General features: G+C 41.6%; 1 protein-coding gene across 1 annotated transcript; it reads right to left on the reverse strand.

Moving 5' to 3' along the window:
* Positions 1-13,155: 13,155 nt before the first annotated feature.
* Positions 13,156-15,657, reverse strand: LOC128743574 (uncharacterized). The gene has a single exon (XM_053840174.1). The coding sequence runs from the start codon at positions 15,655-15,657 to the stop codon at positions 13,156-13,158; it is 2,502 nt and encodes an 833-aa protein (XP_053696149.1).
* Between the last annotated feature and the right edge of the window lie 2,690 nt (positions 15,658-18,347).

Here is an 18,347-nt window from a genome sequence, read left to right on the forward strand (position 1 = left end):
TACGATGTTTTATCAAAAAGAGTGCCTGCAACCATACACTGAACACACGTCTCACCACCACCTACCAATTACCTCATGGCGACGTGCTCTAAGGTTACCTCAGTAGTCAACTGAAGTCCCGTAGTTTGCAAATTTTGTACAAAACTGGCGCTCTATAGAACACTTATCCTCTCGGTGACCCTGTACGGACATGAATCATGGATGCTAAAGAAGGCTGACCGACGAGTGCTTGGGGGTTTTGAGCGTAAATTTTTGCGATCAATACTTGGTGGCAAAATGAAGAACGAAGTTTGGCGCAGACACATGAATCACGAGCTATATCAAGTATTCAAATAAGCTGATATAGTGAAAGTAGTACAATGTGGCAGGCCTCGACGGGCTGCGCACGTGGCCAGAATGCCCGACGAAAGAGTAGCCAAAGCTATTTTTAGCTGAGAACCAGGAAAAGGCCGTAGACTTCTGGGTGGACCCCGAACCCAATGGATGTACGCTGTCGAAGAAGACGCACAGTCAGCTGGAGTTCGAGGGGATTGCAGAACAGTAGTTCGGGACTGACAGTTTCAGAGAACTATAATTCGTTTGATGCAGGATCGATGACGGTCCATCGCCAAGTAAAGTAAAGTAAAGTAAGTATTGAATAGATACAATAGTAATTCTTGCTATATGCGTTTCGGAAACTTCACTGAATCAAATTTCTTACAGCATCCAATGAAGAACGCCGCATACTTATCTATCAAAATCTATATAAGTTTAAAGAAAGCTGCGAATTTCAAACCCTCTCAGCGTACAATCAGTCATGATTTTAACAATTTATTTTCTACTTACCCACTTCCGAAGATGAAATTTTGTAGTAAAGAACATGTAGAATTGTCCTATTCAGCAACAATAATCGCAATACAGAGCCATATCGTCAATGTTGTGATATCATATAACTAGCAATGGACAGCAAAGATTCATTTACTCATCGACTCAAATCTTTCTTTTTACACGGGGGATATGTTGCGCGTAAAAGAAAACCGTGTTGATTCGAAAAATGTTGTAACAAAATAACGTAAATGAGGTTAATAGCGGCATAACGTTAATAACGGGTGACAACCAAAATTTTGGAATTTTTTCGCGGCTCAATAACAAACGAGCTCAGAGAGAAATGAGAGTATGTATGTGTTAGCTCTCTCTCTCTCCTCTTTTTGTTAATATTTTTTGTTTTGTTAATGCTTGCCCAGTTTTGCTAAAAATGGCGTCGAAACAAGAAGCATTTCGAGAGCGCGTTGTACACTTCTACGAACTGCAAAAAGTAATTGATACAACATTTAAAAAGCAAACATGTTGCGGCATCGACTGTTTACCATATCCTAAGATGCTCAACAACTATTCGCAAGGAAGGTAGTGGAAGACCAGCCAAAATTATGGACGCAGAAGGATATCGTTCTCTTTCTCGTTTCTTCAAAACAAGCCTTCTGGTTTGGCTATCAATTAAGATGCACCAGACGAATGTTTGAAGAAAATTTTGATCCCATTTCTACAAAAACAACATGCAGATGGACAATACGTGTTTTGGCCGGATAGAGGCCGGTTCCTAAATACCCATTCGATCCCATTTTTACCCAAAAACCACGACCTGAAAAATCTGTCTCAGTGCGCCCAATCGAAGATTTCTTCGGGATGTCGAGTTCCTTGGTGTACAAAAATAACCGCAGAGCCACGAATTGCAAACAGTTGATTGGTAGAATCAAGAGATGCATTCGTAAAGTTGACATGACGACCATCCAACGCTCCTGTTTCTACGTCAAACGAAAGCTTTGCCGAACAGCCGATTACAGACTGTTTTCATATGTACACTAATTTTTGATCAACAATGGATAATGTATCTTTAATTTCGGTAAATCAGATCTTCTTCATGTATCTTTGTCTTTTTTTGACAACTTGAGAAAAAAATTCCAAAATTTTAATATTATTTTTAAATGATGGTTCTACAAAATCCAAAATTTTTGTTGTCACTCGTTAGTGCTTATTTAGTTTGTAAGATAACAGGAAACGGCTGCGTCGTTTGAAATTTTATTAGGGATACGTCATTGCGAGGACCAAGGAAAAATTAATTAAAGGTCCGTAGACTGCGACTCGCCGGCAAGTCTGGCGACCTGTAGCCGTCTCGCCCATGAGAAGAATTACATCTTTTTTGTAAGATGACGAGCAATGAATAACATCAGATTAGTTTTCTTAACTCCTACTTTTATTATGTTAAAAGTAAGAATAAAAAGTCCATTACCAGTGAGTAATGAGAAATGAGTAATGAGAAGCGAGGAATGGAAAGTGAGTATTGATAAAAGTTAGTTATAAGAAGTGAGTAATGAGCAGTGGGTAGTTAAATGTGAGTAATCGAAAATTAATATTGAGAAATTGATAAGAAGTGAGTAATTAGAAATGGAAAATGAGTGATAAGAGTAATGAGAAGTGAGCAATTAGAAGTGAGAGGCGAGAAATGAGAGGTGAGTAGCGAGAAGTGAGGAAGGAGAAGTGAGAAGTAAAAAGTGAGAAGTTTTCAGTGAAAACTGAAAAGTAAACAATGAAAACTAAAAAGTGAAAAGCGAAAAGTGAAAAGTGAAAGGTGAAAACTGTAAGGGGAAAAGTGTAAAATGAAAAGTGAGTAATAAGAAGTGAAAAGTATTAGAAAGTAAGAAGTAATTATGTCAACACCATTTGATCGTCTCATAGTCCACTCGGCCTCACGCATAATAACGTTCGCAGGCTTGCGGCTTTTAATTATACCTTTTAACATTTTTTGTATGTAGCTACTACCATGCCTCTTGTGATGGGACATTCCTACACACTACCATCAAATTTTCTTTTATGGTTTATTTTTTTTATCAAAATAATGGCGTAGGTCAAACATAAATTTTGACAATTTTATTACAGTTTTTGAAGCAAAAACTACTAAACTGTTGCAAACAAGCTTGATATACGTTTACCGAATTTATCGACTGTCCCAATAAAAACATAAATTATGGTTCAAAGATTTTCTCATAAAGATACAACCAACTAATCCGTTGTATTCTACGTATGTAAAGATCCAATTTACAACTTTGTATTGTTGTCTCCACTGCTCTGTTCCGATCGGTGATGCTTTTTTAACAACTAGAACATATTATTATCAGGCTTTTGTTGTTTTACCCTGAAACTGGTATGTTGCCCAAAACCCAGAGTTTTACGGTCGATATCAGGCAATGTTCTTTAGCTTTTGTTTCCCACATCGCATCATCGGAGAGCTTCCCGGCAGCTCGGAACAACAGGGCGCCGGAAAATAGAGCAATAAAGCAAAACCCGTTAATAGCGTAGTAATGTTTAATTTCATCCGTGCCATTTAACGATTCGCAGACACTAACCGCAACCAGATTTATCGGGAACATTTCAGCAATAACATGTTATCAGCTCTAAAAACCGGCATCAGCCAGCTGCGGTCGGGGCAGGGAATGTGTGAATAAAAACGCAAAAAGCATATGGTATTTGGTGTACGGAATTTGCGCTATCAATATCAGTTTTCGGATGCTGACTGCTGGCTGGCTGCTGCTGCTGTGATGTTGCATAGAATCCTGTTCACACACACACCACCCAAACCCAAACGAGCAATGAGAAAAACTTACCTCCGATCTTACCCCCGGGACCCCGAACTGAATGCGGTACTTTTATGGCTGTGATCATTCTGCTTGCGCAACCATGATTCAGTAAATGCGTATCCATTAATGGTTTTGTTTAATTTCTGTCGTGCTTTTATTATTTTATTACTCTCCCCCAGTTTGCACTTTCATTCGGTATGAATGGGGTCACATTCATTTTTGGGATATTTTTTTTTCTTCCTTTATGTGTTTGCGCTCGGTTTCGCTCATTGATTTCATTTTAATCTAATTTTCATACTCAATAATTTATCTACAAAATGTTATTTACAGTAATCTGTCAGCTTTCGGATTGGAGCGCTCCTAATTTATGGTTGTCCGTTCAATGTTTTAACTTCATGCTTTTTTTATTTGCTTGCTGCAGTTCCTATCGCGTACATTTACCGCTGTCCGTTTAAATATTTACAATCAATTGTTTGCATTGGAATTTTTGATTTTTTCTGCTATTTTATTATGCTCGGTTACGCCCTGACAATGAACAAGTTTTATTGAAATAATTTTCGCTCGCAACTCTTCTGCATACTCATGCCGCGCACTCCATCAAAATCAACGATCTGGAATCTATTGATGGAATGGAATCTACAAGGTGCAGTGCAAGTACGGGTCATCAATCAATCATTTAAATCGGGAAGAAAAAAAAAATAAACGGATAGTGAAAATGTAATGTTTTTGCAATCCGCATCCAGTGCTGAAGTGACTGATGAAATGGGAAAATAAGTACATACAATCAAATAAAACATTAATAATGATGGTGAAGGGAAATCGTTTGGGTACAGGATACCGATGGAAGGTACATATGTATGCGCATTTCCGGCTCGTCGTTGAACATTGAAACAATAATCAAGTTGTCGTTCGCCACGAAGTAATGCCCATTCATGAACGACTCTGCAACAGGAACGAAAGGAAGCGCGCGATGATTTTTTTTACTTCTTTCATTCCGATGGAAATGCGAACAATGAAAGCAAAACAAAACGTTGTTTATCATCAGTTTGTTTCGACGTTCGAGCTGCTATCGTGAACTGTGTTTCCTTTTTGTTTATATTTATTTGCTATCATTTCAATTATCATCACTAGAGTTTTCATTTGTGTTTTTGTTTTGTTTGGCCTGCCCTTTCTGCGTTCCTGCTGAAATATTTTATGCTGTTTTTTTTACTTCTGACATTTAATTTGTGTGAAATTTTTCGCCAAATTTCCCTGGAAGATCAGACAGGAGAGGTCGCTGTGCTGTGTGCTGCAGTCGAAGTATATTGTTCCGAGCAAACGATAAATCAGCCGCTTGCTGTGAATTTTTCTTTCTCTTTAGTTTAGTGCATGGCAAGAATAATTTTTTTACTAATAAGAGAAAATGAAACCGTACAAACAACTGAAAAAATTAATAGATTGCGAAATGAATCATGCTGCTATCGCTTTCAATTAACCATAGTGATATGCATTTACTTTGAGTATGGAAAGGACTATTAACTGATTAACATTAACTATTAACATAGCGTTATTCCGAAAACGTAGTTCAGAAAAAGTAGAAACAATGATATCAGAGATCGTGACATTTTCATTTTATTGAAAGTTGTATGAAACATGAAAAGATCTGATAAAAGTCATCAGTAACAATGGCGCTCTTTTATTTGTCGCTTTTTTCATGCGGACCAGCAACCATTTAATGTGTCATTAAATTATTTAAGCAGCAAATCATCATAATATGTAAAACGCGCAAGCTGTTGGAGTATACCGCTATGAAATATGAAACTTCTACGTGGCTTTTGAGTCACCTGATAGCAGATACATTGTAATTTAACAACAATGTAGAGAAATGCAAGTTAAGAATCTAGCATGTGCTATGTTTTCACCATACCGTGAACATTCTTCAGCGCATTAGTACGCACCGATATGAGTGCTACACAGAAAAGCAAAAAGAGTTTAAATTTTACTCAAAACGGCACTAATTAGGTTAGATTCCATTCGAGAGATCGTGCAGAAATGTCGTGAATGCAATTTTCCCACGCATTACATCTTTATTGATTTCAAAGCAGCATACGATACAGTTTAGCAAGACCAGCTATGGTAGATAATGCACGAGCACGGTTTTCCAGACAAACTGACGCGTATGAACTGATGCTATATTAGATCGAGTGGTATGTTTCGTGCTTATCTCGGGTTACAGTATCATGTTTCGTTAAGACACAGCGAAGATAAGGTGACAACTTATCCTGCATGCTGTTCAATATCACTCCTGAGGAGGTGATACGACTACCGGATATCGAAACGAGAGGCATGGTTTTCACCAAGGGTAGCCAAGTTTTAGGCTTTACAGATGACTTTGTTATCATATCCATGAAGTTTGCAACGACGGAAGCAAAGTCTAAGAGGACTGGGAAAATCAATCCTTCGAAGGCCAAATATACGAAAGGAAATGGTCAAGAGGAGACAAACGTGCACCTTTCATGGACAACAATCGCTGACGGCGTCGTTATAATTAATGGTAGAAGAGCTCATGTATTTGGGACCGTTGGTGACCGTGGACAACAACAGGAGGAGATCCAACAGCGTATCTAAGCGGCAAATCAGGCTGCTGACGACGACGACGACGACGACGAATAACAAGGAACACCAAAATTCTGTGCGTTTATTCTCCAGGAGTAGCACACTAAAAAACGTCTATGCTCTATACGGTTGCAAAACGAAATATGAATGTTAGAATCCTTTTGAACCAACTTAAACTTGTCATTTTAGTTTAGTTTCGTTAAAGTCAACTTTAAGCAGAAAAAGTTGTTGAAGTTCCCAAAATAAATCTAGGTTTTGCAAAAGATTTGCACTTGTAGACTGCAAAGCGTAATTTTCGTCACAACTAGCGCTGTTAATCAAGATATACATTGAGAGGAATGTTTGGTAAAATGCTTGTGACCTTTGTTAAAGAAACAACAGTTGTTCCGTGCTGTTTTGGCCAGACTTCGCTACGTCTCAATACGGAAAAAAGATTAAGGAATGGTAGACGGGTAAAATCGTGCAACTCGTACCCATGGGCTTATCCATTTAAATCTCGTCGGAGCACCGCACCGTAAAGCGGAAACTCAAGAAACGGTAGAAGATAGTTGGAAATGAGAAACATTTCAAAGGAAATTGCTGAATACGGCAGCGGTATAAATTTATGTTTGAAAATAGATTTTAAAAATCGGAATCTTAATCAAATATTTGTTTACTTTGTAGTAGTAAAGAAGTAGGAAGTCATGTATAATCAATTTTTACCGTTTGATCCTTTAGGCACAGGTACTGTTCGGCAGAAATGACTGGTTTTATAAGAGAATACAGAAACGATTGACGAAAACCGTACTTTGGTGGATTAATGAATCCTTATCAGCATCAGCATCTTTGGCTCGAGCAGCACGTTCCTCACAATCATGTGGACGAAGGAAAACCTGACCAACTCCAAATAGACGCGGATCAAGATTTGCATGATTTTGAAATAAAAAGGAAGATGGTAAAGTTGTCGGTAATAATGAATTGTAGGTTGATTTTTATAAGCGACCTATAGATAGTTGGTTATTTAGGGCGATAAGCTGTAATACTATTATTAATATTATATAAGTCTTATATAATCTTATATAAGAGGCTTGTCTGTAGCCAAAACCAGGTCTCTGACAAGACGTCATAAGAGCCTTAACGGAAATTAAAAACAGGCCCCCGACAGGACGTCATCTTTTCGTAGCAATTAGTTCTATTCTCAGTCACCTCACTGGTCGACTGCTGGACTGCTCGATTGCTCAACTGGTTGACTAGACTGCTCGACTGGACTGGTTGATTGGGCTGCTCGATTCGATTACTCGACTGGACTGCTCAACTGAACTGCTCGACGGAACTGTTCGATTCGACTTCTTGACTCAACTGCTTGATTGGACAGATCGACTTGACTGCTTGACTGAACAGCTCGATTCAACTGCTCGAGTGTACTACTCGATTTAACTGCTCGATTCGACTGCTTGACTTAGCTCCACGATTGAACTGCTCGACTGGACTGTTCTATTCGACTGCTCGACTTGACAGCTCGACTGGACAGCTTGATTTCACTGCTCGACTTAAACACTTGACTTGACTGCTCGACTCAACTGCTCGATTCAACTGCTAGATTGGGGTACTCGATTCAACTGCTCGACTGGACTCAACTGCTGGGCTAAACTAGTCGACTCAACTGCTTGACTACTCGATTGGACTATTCGAATCGGCTGCGCGACTCAACTGCTCAAGTCGATTGCTCGATTCAACTGCTCGACTAGACAACTGGATTTAACTGCTCGACCTAACAGCTCGATTATCTAACGACTGGACAGCTTGACTTAACTGCTCGACTCAAATGATTGATTCTTCTGCTCGAGTGGCTTACTCGACTGAACTGCTCGATCTCACTGCGAAATTTAACTGCTTGATTGAACCACTTGACCCGACTGCACGACTAGACTGTTTGACTAAACTGTATGATTAGATTGCTCGGCTCAACCGCTCGATTAAACTGTTCGACTGGACTGCTGGATTCAACTACTCGACTTGGCTGCACGATTCAACTGCTCGACTCAACTGTTCGACTTAAAGACTCGACCTAACTTCTCAACTCAATTGCTTGACTTAACTGTTCGATTCGACTGCTCGACTCAACTGCTTGACTCTATATAACTGCTCGACTCGACTCAACAGCTTGACTTAACTACTCGATTGCCCAAGCAACTTTGATGGTTTTATTACACACTTATGACGGTTCTGGTGACCAAAATTGGTCATAAATACCGCAATAAAAGTGCAATAAAACTCAAATTGTTGCTTGGATGGACTATACGAATCGGCTGCTTAATTCAACTGCTGTACTCGATTGCTCGATTCAACTGCTCGACTGACTATTCGCCGAACTGCTCGAATCTACTGCTCAATTCGACTCGACTGCTCGACACAACTGTTATAATTCACTGCGAAACTTAACTGCCGGACTGATCCACTTGACCCGACTGCTCGACTAAACTGTTTGGCTAAACTGTTTGATTCGACTACTCGACTCAACTTTTCAACTGAACTGCTTGACTGGACTACTTGACTAAACATCTTGATTCAACTGCTCGATAACTGCTTGATTCGCATGTTCGACTCGCCTGTTCAACTCGATAGCCTGCTTGTCGCGTTATCATATGGTCGGTGTTAAATCAGACCAAGACCAAAATTATAAAAAATGAATTATTGACAGCAAACGATCAAGAATTTTCTAAGCATCATTTTACTAATCAGACTACATAAATGTTGCAAACAGCCAGAGTTATAAGATGATTTCGAACGATTGATAGCTATAAACCATTCAGAGCAGCAAACTTTGAATGCGTTTTTCTCGAAGTCAGAATTTTGTCATTTGGTTCTGCCTGACTTAACCCTCTCTGTCCCATGGTAGCACAGGTGATCCATGACTTGCGACACCAAAATCAGCCGATAAAATTTTAAAGACTTTTAAATCTGGCTGTTTCTATCTTAGAACGTAGTAGAAACATTGCGGTATAAGCTGCATAGTTTTGCTTTACGAATTGCTTATTACTAACTGTTTTAGGTGACGAAAAGTTGTAAACCACCCAAATACCCCTGGGACAGAGAGGGTTAACACCGACCGTATAAATCGGTTTGCGGCAGAAAAAGGACGGTTCAAAACCACTCACACAAAAGAGTCATTTTGCTCACCAATAGAATCAGCAAAGTGGGTATAATACTTTTATTCAGTTAAATAAAATCCAATGCGTGCATAAAAACTATTTGTTTCAGTTTCCGGCTAAGACTCTTTTATGGACAATATCTTAGAGCTATATCATCCAATATCAAGAACAACATCAAGAACTCAAAGAACTAATACAAAGATTAAACATCTTCGCAAACACTGACCAATGGAATATGGCCGCAGTTTTCTGAAGAGACATTTATATTTTCCGGATCGTAAGATTCGGGCTCTACTAGTTATATATAAGAGGACATCTCCGAGGACAACTTATTTACGTGTTTGACTGAGATTACCATATTGGGATTAGGCCAAAGATAAATGCTTCTAAAACCAAATATATGATAGGAAGAGATCCTTTACGAACCCTTTACGGAATCCAGACTTATGTACAGACTGCTGACGGATTACACATGGTACAGCATGACTCAAGTAGCACACTTTAGGGTCGTTCATTTGAAGCAACTAAATTACGAATGAAATTAGTCATATTTCGGTTACCATAACCATTTTGTAACAATCGTGCTAGTAGGAGATCCGCCTTGGATCTAAGTTACCTAAGGAGGAGGAAGAGCAGATTACCATAAATCTCAAGTCCTTTCGAGTCACGCAGAAGATTGAGACAAGGCGATGAATACTCGTGGTTGGTATTCAAAGTTTGCCTCAAGGGTGATACGGAGAACGGCCATCGAAACGAGTGTTATGGTTTTCTTGGGAACTGCTAAGCATCACTGATCGCTTTGACTTATAGCACAGAACCTTGCAACGATGAAGGACGTCTGCAGCAGCCGTCTGACAGCGTACGACTAAAACAAAACGCTGAACAATTCTGAAGTTAGTGCTACAATCCTATTGACTCTTACAGGCTCTTCCAGTCGAGATTGGAACCAACGGCGACTGACTTGTTAGACGCTATCCTAATAAGCCAGTCGGCGTATGTTCGAATCTCGACTGAGAGAGGCTGTTAGAGTCAATAGGATCGTAGCAACTAGCCCTGCAATTGTCCTGCACTCTAACAGCTGGCTGCGAAGTCTGTCGTATAAAAACGGAAGGTCAAGTTTCGATAACGGAATGTAGCACCTAGGCTTTGCTTTTTTATATCACCACATTCTTTGCAGTATTACTATGGCGTAATAGATTAGCTTATTATCCATGCCAGTGTGTCTGTATTTTCGCACTTTTTCGCTACAAGCCGTTGCATTGCAACATTAAGCTTATAACTACCGTATATCTGTATCAAGCGGGCTTTATAGGGGCCGTGCTGCTACGAATCAAATTTTCATACTTCAAAAATTCCACAAATTTCAGGGCAGCATACCATAAGGTCGAGCGCGAACAGCTATGGTAGATAATGCTTGAGAACGGGTTTCCGGACTAACTGACGGGACTGATCAAAGGTACCCCAGAGTGAATGATGTGCTACGTTTGTATTTTGTGGGTACTCTCGAGTTCTTTCGAAGAGGATTGCAAGGGGATGGACTGCCCTAAATATTATTCGACAAATGTATAATAGGAAGAGGCCCTAGAGAAAACAACTTTCGCCGTACGGTGCCTGTTGATGGCGATGAACTGGAAGTTGTAAATCAGTTATGTATTTGGGATCTCCGGTCATCGGCGACATAAATACCAGTAAAGAGATTCAACGACGCATTCAAGCTGGAAGTCGGCCTACTTTTCTCTCCGCAAGACGCTTTGATCAAGGAGCATTCGCTGCCGCACAAAACTGACGATGTACAAAACACTAATCAGACCGGTAGTCCTCTACCGGTTTGAGACAGCAACTTTGCTTATGACAATCTCCGCTATCCGTTTGTACTCCGCCAAAAATAGTCCGCAACACCATTCGTTCAAACCTGCCAAGTACACGTGAAGATATACGTGTACTTGACAGGTTTGAACGAAAGGTGTTGCGGATTATTTTTGGTGGAGTACAAACGGATAGCGGAGATTGGCGTAGGCGTATGGACAACGAGTTGCAGGCACTACTTGAAGAGATTTTCATCGTACACCTGGCGAAAGTAGGAAGACTGCGGTGGGCTGGCCACGTCGCAATGCCGAATGCCGGACGATTGTGCATTGAAATCAGTTCTCTTCAAGAACCTCATCGGCACCAGGAGTAGAAGGGCTCTAAGAAACCGACTTGCGTGTATCGAGACGCGCAACGAATTGGCGATAAGTAGCCCAAGATCGAGTACATTGGAGAGAAATTCTTAATGCGGTACGAACCACCCCGGCTCCGGCTGGTAAAGTAAGTAAGTAAGCTCTGCAACGCCAGGAAGCGAATTTATAAAAAATACCTAACCTAACGGATGGCTAGCAGCCTCTGCGACTGACGAGATATGTACTTCACCCTACCTGACATGATCTGACAACTATGATAACAGAAAATGAAGGAAAGATCTGGGTTTTTGTAATTTCTAGTTCTGTTTCATTGGCTGATTAAGTCAAATTTTTGGTTACTTGGGCAAATATAACTGCCACACTGAGTTCCCGAAGAAGATCTTTTCGTGGCTGACGATGAGCGAAATGGGATTTAACGTAGGGCTGTCGGTATTCGGTACTTTTGGTGAAAACCGGTATTTCGGTATTGGCGGTAATTGGTCGATATTACCGGTTTCGGTACTACCGGCACTACCGGTTAGATAGCCAAAGTCAAGAACTATCACGCGAAGGAGAATATGGTCTTTTGACCGTATCTGGTCTCGGCTTATTATGCCATGAGTTTACTGGACAGGAAGGACTGGTTAAAGATCTGAAAACACGTTAATCCAGAAGACCGCCATCCGTTCCAACGTCCTCAAGCGGCGACTGGCACAAAGATTTTGGCCGAACCTCAGATCTATCTGATATCTACTCCAATAACTTCGTGACTAAAACGGAAAGTGAGATATTCGCCAAGGCCACGAAAGAGTTGAAGAACATGCCGATATCCATCTTTTCATCGGCCATGGCTAAAGTTCTGGCCAACTGCCGTAAGGTCGTCCGGTGGGGCGTTGAAGAATTTTGGTAAAAGGATTAATAAATATAAGATTTTAGCCTAAATTTGTTCCTTTGAATTATCTTTTGCTGTTTTTTTTATTCAGTTTGTATCGTTTGTAAGTCATCAAAATTCGAGGTTAGTTCATTTTTGAATGCATACGTGAAAAGATAAATTACGTTACATAAAAAGAAAAATTTGAAACTAAGTAGTTTTGAATACCGATTATTCTTTAATAAGAATGTACGGGTGCTGATGTTTACTGTCGTCAGTTAGAACTGGAGGAATGCTATTCTCTTGGTAGCTTAGTTAGCGTAATTGGCACCACATAAATCGTTTCATCTAATTGTTCAAAATGGCTAGACCTCCGTGGTTTCCTGGTGAAGCCAGCCGTGTTAGCCGAATACTAGTACTTATTAGTACAAATAAAATAACTGCAATTTGTTGAATTGTTAAACACAGTGAAATGAAAAAATAAATCGAAAATAAAAGTCAAAATAAAATGCTGTAAATGTGAAACCAGAATCATTTTCACAGCACACCCAGCGAACCTTCTGCCTTTTCAACAATCTAGAAACTACGTTTTCTTTTCTTCTATAAAAAACACTCACACACGCCCCTTAATTTTTTTTTCATATAACATCTGTACACTCACACGCCTCGTCCCCTAGGAGTTTACCACCGCGATCACACTCTTATAAATGTACGTCGTCCGAATCTAGCTGCAGTGAGCCGGATGAGTGCACGATAGTTTTCGCCAGCAGCGGCGGTTTCATCCGATGTCAAATATCCGTCGTCTCGTGGCTATCGCCAACGTAACCCTCATCCGGACTGTCCGCCAGCGGTCCGGTCAGGTGCCTTAGTTTGGCGTTACCACTCTCGCGATCCGTACCATTGTCCTCGTCGTCCTCTTCTTCGTCTTCACGTTGCTCTGGTATTACATCCTTATCGTGCAACTCCATCGTTTGCGCGCCGACGCATTTCTTCAGCACGGGTGCTCCCGTAGGACTGCTGCTGCTGCTACTGGTCTGCGAACTGGCAGCACCGGTCAGTGCCGGCGGAGGTAAGTAACGGTTGAAATCCGACCCGACCTGGCCGGTGATGGGTATTAGCTGCGCAGGATGATAGCCTGGTAGAAACGATGGCCACTGCTGCGGAGGTGTTGCTCCGACGCAGATCGCTGCCGGTGCGTTCATGTATGTTAGCTGCTTCACACCGCCCGGTTCGGCTTTGTATCCTTCCGGAGGAGAAGGGAATTGACTTGCGCTTGTAGACTCTCCACCAGCCTGCTGCGGGTATCCTTCGGCCGTATATCGAATGTCCGCCGGAATGCCACCGTACAGTTGGTAGGTTTGCGAGGTTCGCGTAATGAATTCCGCGTCGTTCGAATAGCGTACCTTCGGTTGGCCCTTTTGGCCCCGATTGTGCGGTAACGTTCGATAATAGTTAACAGTTGGCTCTCCTTGGGCCATTAGGTTCAGCTCGATAGGAAACCCGTTTTGATCGAGGAAACATCCTGGGCTTAGATGAATGTCCACTTGGTGCTGATACATGTCTTTGTTGATTCCTCTAGGCAGTGTAGACAAGGCGGAAAACCGTGGAACCACCGGTCGAATACCCATCGATGGTTGGAAGTAATTTTGCTGAAAGCTGGCTTCACTGTTGGAATCCTGTACGCTGTTATGTTCATCTGGATCGTTCTCACCCATGTCCGAGTCTAACGTTTCCGGACGACCACGCGTTTTATTTCCGCTTTCTGCGTCGTTTATCAAATCAGGATTCTGTTCCTGGTAACTGCGAGCCGAAGGAGGACTACAAAACTGAACAGAACTTCCCAGCGCTAAATTGCCTAATCCAGCCTTATCGAGGTTATTGGTGGTATTCAAATATAGAACAACGTCCTGTTGATTATTTTCCCCTATTCCGACCGATCCATTAATCTTCGAACAGGTCAATGGTTCTCCAATATCGTTTGTGATTGACGAACACTTCTGACTGCTGGAGGTCGTATCGGAATTGGATTTTCCACGAGCTTTCTTGCCCGCATTTCTCCTTCCGCCACGTCGACTGCATTTACAGATTATTAAACAGATAGTAAGAAATAGTAGAAACCCTGTGGCAGCACTAACTCCAACGATGATTAAAAAGTATTCTTGTGAAAAAGTCACCTCCTCCACTACGGGCTCCTCTTTAACGATAACATGCAGCGTGTAATTAGCCTGCACACGACCAGCAGAGTTTTCTGCGACGCAGGAAAAGGTTCCATTGTCGTCCGGACTGGTGTTGAAGATTAACAGCTCACTTCGCTTTTCTTCACCTCCGGCTTCGTCGTTGTAGTGATAGAGATGCAGATTAGGCGCTAATAAACTATCATTCTGTAACATTTGCCCCTGAAACCACCAAGAAACGGACGCCTCAGGGATGGCGGATATCTTGCAGGTGAGGGTCATGTTTCGACCTTCAGCAATTTCCCTGTACAGTGCGTCCGGAGTTATTACTGGCAGGCAAGCTAGGTCTTCCTGATGGATGTTTCTTATAACTTGACCTGCTAGCCTGTGCGGGCCAGAACATTTCGGTTCCTCCCGTTGTGGGACATTAAAACTGTTCAACCAAGTATGAATATCGAGCAAGTGGCAATCACATTGCCATCTGTTTGCTTGTAGGTTGATTCCGTGTAGAGATTCCGGCAGGACATGGTTGCCCTGAATGTTGGTGATTCGGTTACCATCCAATCGGAGCCACTCGAGATTATCCATACCGATAAATGCTTCATCTTCTACGAGCTCGATCTGGCAGTTACTGAGCTCCAGAGTTGTGAGGAAGGATAGATGCTTAAATGCGTTGGTTCTCAGTGCTCGAATCGGATTTCCGCTGAGAGAAAGCCGCATCAAAGCAGGATAGTCGGCAAAAGTTTCTGTCGGCACAACGGATAGCATATTTTCCGATAGGTCAAGCTCCACCAAGTTGGTGAGCCCCTTGAAAGCTCGATCGTGAATTTTGATAAGCTGATTTCTTGCCATGTATATCTTCTGCAGATTGATAAGATCCATTCGCTTCAATCGCTCACTTTGCAAAATCGTCAGTCCATTACCGGAGAAGTTCAACACCTGCGTACCGGGATCCATGCCTTCCGGTATCCGATTGAGACCTCGGCCGCCGCATTCGACCGTCTGTTTGCCTCCCTTCCACTTACAAACGCACACTTCCGATGGACATCCATCCACACCGGTCATCAGTCGCATCATGTTGAATAGTGCGCCCAGTATCACCAGATTAAGCCACATTTTTTCCAAATCTGTTGCTCGCCTGTTCGCACTAGCACTTGTTGTCATGCTTCAATTTGATTTTCTGGAACTCACTGTGTAAACGTTTCATTTTCCAAAATCCCAATTGTCCCAATTTCAATAAATCACTTTCTCGCTAGTTTGGCGTCTCTGTCGAATCGCGTATCAAACAGAATTCATATTATTTCTGTAAGGACTTGAACACCAAATTTTTTCGAATTGAACTTTTCACTCGCGTTGCACTTCAAGATGCTAATATCCAAGTTTTTTTCCGTCTCCTACACCTCCGTGAAGGAAATTGAACTTTTACCAGCAGCCACCCACGCAATCTGTCTGTCCGACAGCCCGGCAAGTCACATCTCGCCCTCCAACAACGCTGGTAGTGGTACAACATTGGAACAAGTCACCATTGTTATTGCTTTCGGTGTTCTCTCCATTCACGAAACCCGAATAGATTAGTCGCATTTCCATATTTATTGTTTTTCCGTTGAAGTGGCTAGCTTTCACACCCGTTTTTGATTTCGAAATAAAACACCAATGTATAAATTTTCTTGCCACTTCACATCTGCTACGGACAGCTACGGACGGTAGCCCCGAAAAACCTGTGTCGGTAGAAACCAGCTTTTTAATTTGTTTCCGCAATCCAGACTCCTTCCGAGCCGTCGCTAACCATCAAGCGTAGAAACATATTTGTCTTTCATTTTCGTTCAGAATGTCTGCACACAATTCTGGATCCCACCGCACCGTCCGTCGTCGTCTGCGGGACGGCGCTAGAAGGTGACACTATCTGCACTCAATTCCAGTGCTTGCACTTTTATCCGGCACGTTGTCCTTCTGACTGCGGCGGCTACACAGCTTCAGATCTTCATCAGCGTCAAACGAAAAGGATGAAAATCATGACCGAGTCATAATCTTTGACTCCTTTATTTTTTGCGCCTATTTTCCGGCGATCCTTTCAACGGTTTCCGAGAAACACAACTCAGAAACAGGGTCGTCGCTCATCAAAGGCCAGAAGGATACGGTAGAGCGGCACTGATGATGACGATTGTATGCTGTTGGCACTACAAATGTCAAGCCGAGACCCGTTTTGCCTTCTACCTCAACGAGGTTTTTACTTTCGCTCCTGTCGTCCGTAGCGATAACGAAGACCTCCTGCCGTGTCACAGAGCCGGAGACCGATTATGGACCTGGGATAGCAGCAACCGACGAATGCAAATCCAAGGTGCTCATCAGACTGAAGCCGTCGCGGTTCGGTCATAGCATTTTTTAATCACCGGTCGTCCTTCACTGCCTGTTGTACCCGGAGCAAGTGCGATGGTCTGCAATGAAAGCAAAAATGCGGAGAAAAGTTGATTTTAATAATCGTGGAATGAAGTGAGCGCAAGCAGGAATTGTTGATGAAATTAATTATATTTTCCAGCGAGCGAAACTGCAGGAAACGATTTTTTTTGTGAATGAAGATTCATTATTAAGTTTACCAGGTGGGATATTATTATTTCCGTCGCTTGGGCTCCGCTGGGAGTGTGGCATGTCCCAAACGATTGCCGCTAGATTTCCATGGAAATGAGCGACAACATAGATGCAGTAATGAACCCCAGACGCTTGGCGTTTTGAAATGTGAACCTTTACCTTTCGTTATCTCGGTGTGAAATGGAATGCCTGGTGACGCATTTTCTTTACGAGTGAAAATGTGAACCTGCTTTGTGTGAATTGTACATGTACAATTATTCCAAAAATGTTTTCAAGAATTCATTTCAAAATTGCGTAAAGCTATCGTGTTGCTAATCTTTGGAATGCAATTATGTAATTTGTTTTAAAAAGTTCAGAAAGGTTTACACCAATATCAGAGCTTGGTTCAACATGTCTATCAGAAGCATTACTCAACACATGTACATTTGAATTATTTGTATAGAACATTTGAATAGAAGAAAAGTCCGAACGAAATGTTTCCTAATCATAGATTTAATTATGTGGTTGTGCATGCAGAGACTTAGTGTAACACCCTGTAACATTCTGGCACCCTTGCCGAGAATATAATTTGCCGCCTCCTTGAAGATTTTTTTTTCTAGTTTTTAAAACAATACCTAATTTAGAATAGTTTGACTGTATACTGCAGTATCGTTAATTTACAACTCTTGGAAAAATTGTATTTAAAACCCTAAAACTTTATTTAGCACTTGTCTTGCTAAGGTTCATCCCCTTTTTGGCACTCTTCAACCTCAAGCGCTCTGCCGAGAGACGAGCTGATCGAATGGCCTAATAACAAAGAACCGAAATCCAAATGGCCGTATTTTAACAGGGTGGGTACTCCCCTGCAGAAATCACGTCTATTTAGGTACATGCATTTTCCTAGGTTAGTTTTACGGACTATTAGGGATTATCCATTAGCTGAGTCCGAACGAGGGGTAGCGAGTAAGGGCAGCATATACCCAACAGTTGTGTAGATTAAAGACCGTGAATATTCTCGACCGAATGTGACATTCGGTCATTCGTATTTCAGCCATTTGTGATTCAGCCATCAGATCTATTATCATTTATTATTTCGGTCATTTGTATTTCGGTTATTCGGTTTCGGTTATTTTCTTATGACATCGTTCGTAATTCGAGCAGAAAAAACTGTTTTTTACAACAGCCTTTCTCCATCCGCACGAATCTTTTGGATGTTTAAATTTTTGTACTAAATTAACTGA

Source organism: Sabethes cyaneus, chromosome 3 (genome assembly GCF_943734655.1).
Source record: "Sabethes cyaneus chromosome 3, idSabCyanKW18_F2, whole genome shotgun sequence".
In the NCBI taxonomy this organism is placed as follows: Eukaryota; Metazoa; Arthropoda; class Insecta; order Diptera; family Culicidae; genus Sabethes; species Sabethes cyaneus.

Bases quoted from the DNA above. Each gene is read 5' to 3' on its own strand.
- LOC128743574 (XM_053840174.1), bottom strand. From the start codon at position 15,657: ATGTGGCTTAATCTGGTGATACTGGGCGCACTATTCAACATGATGCGA.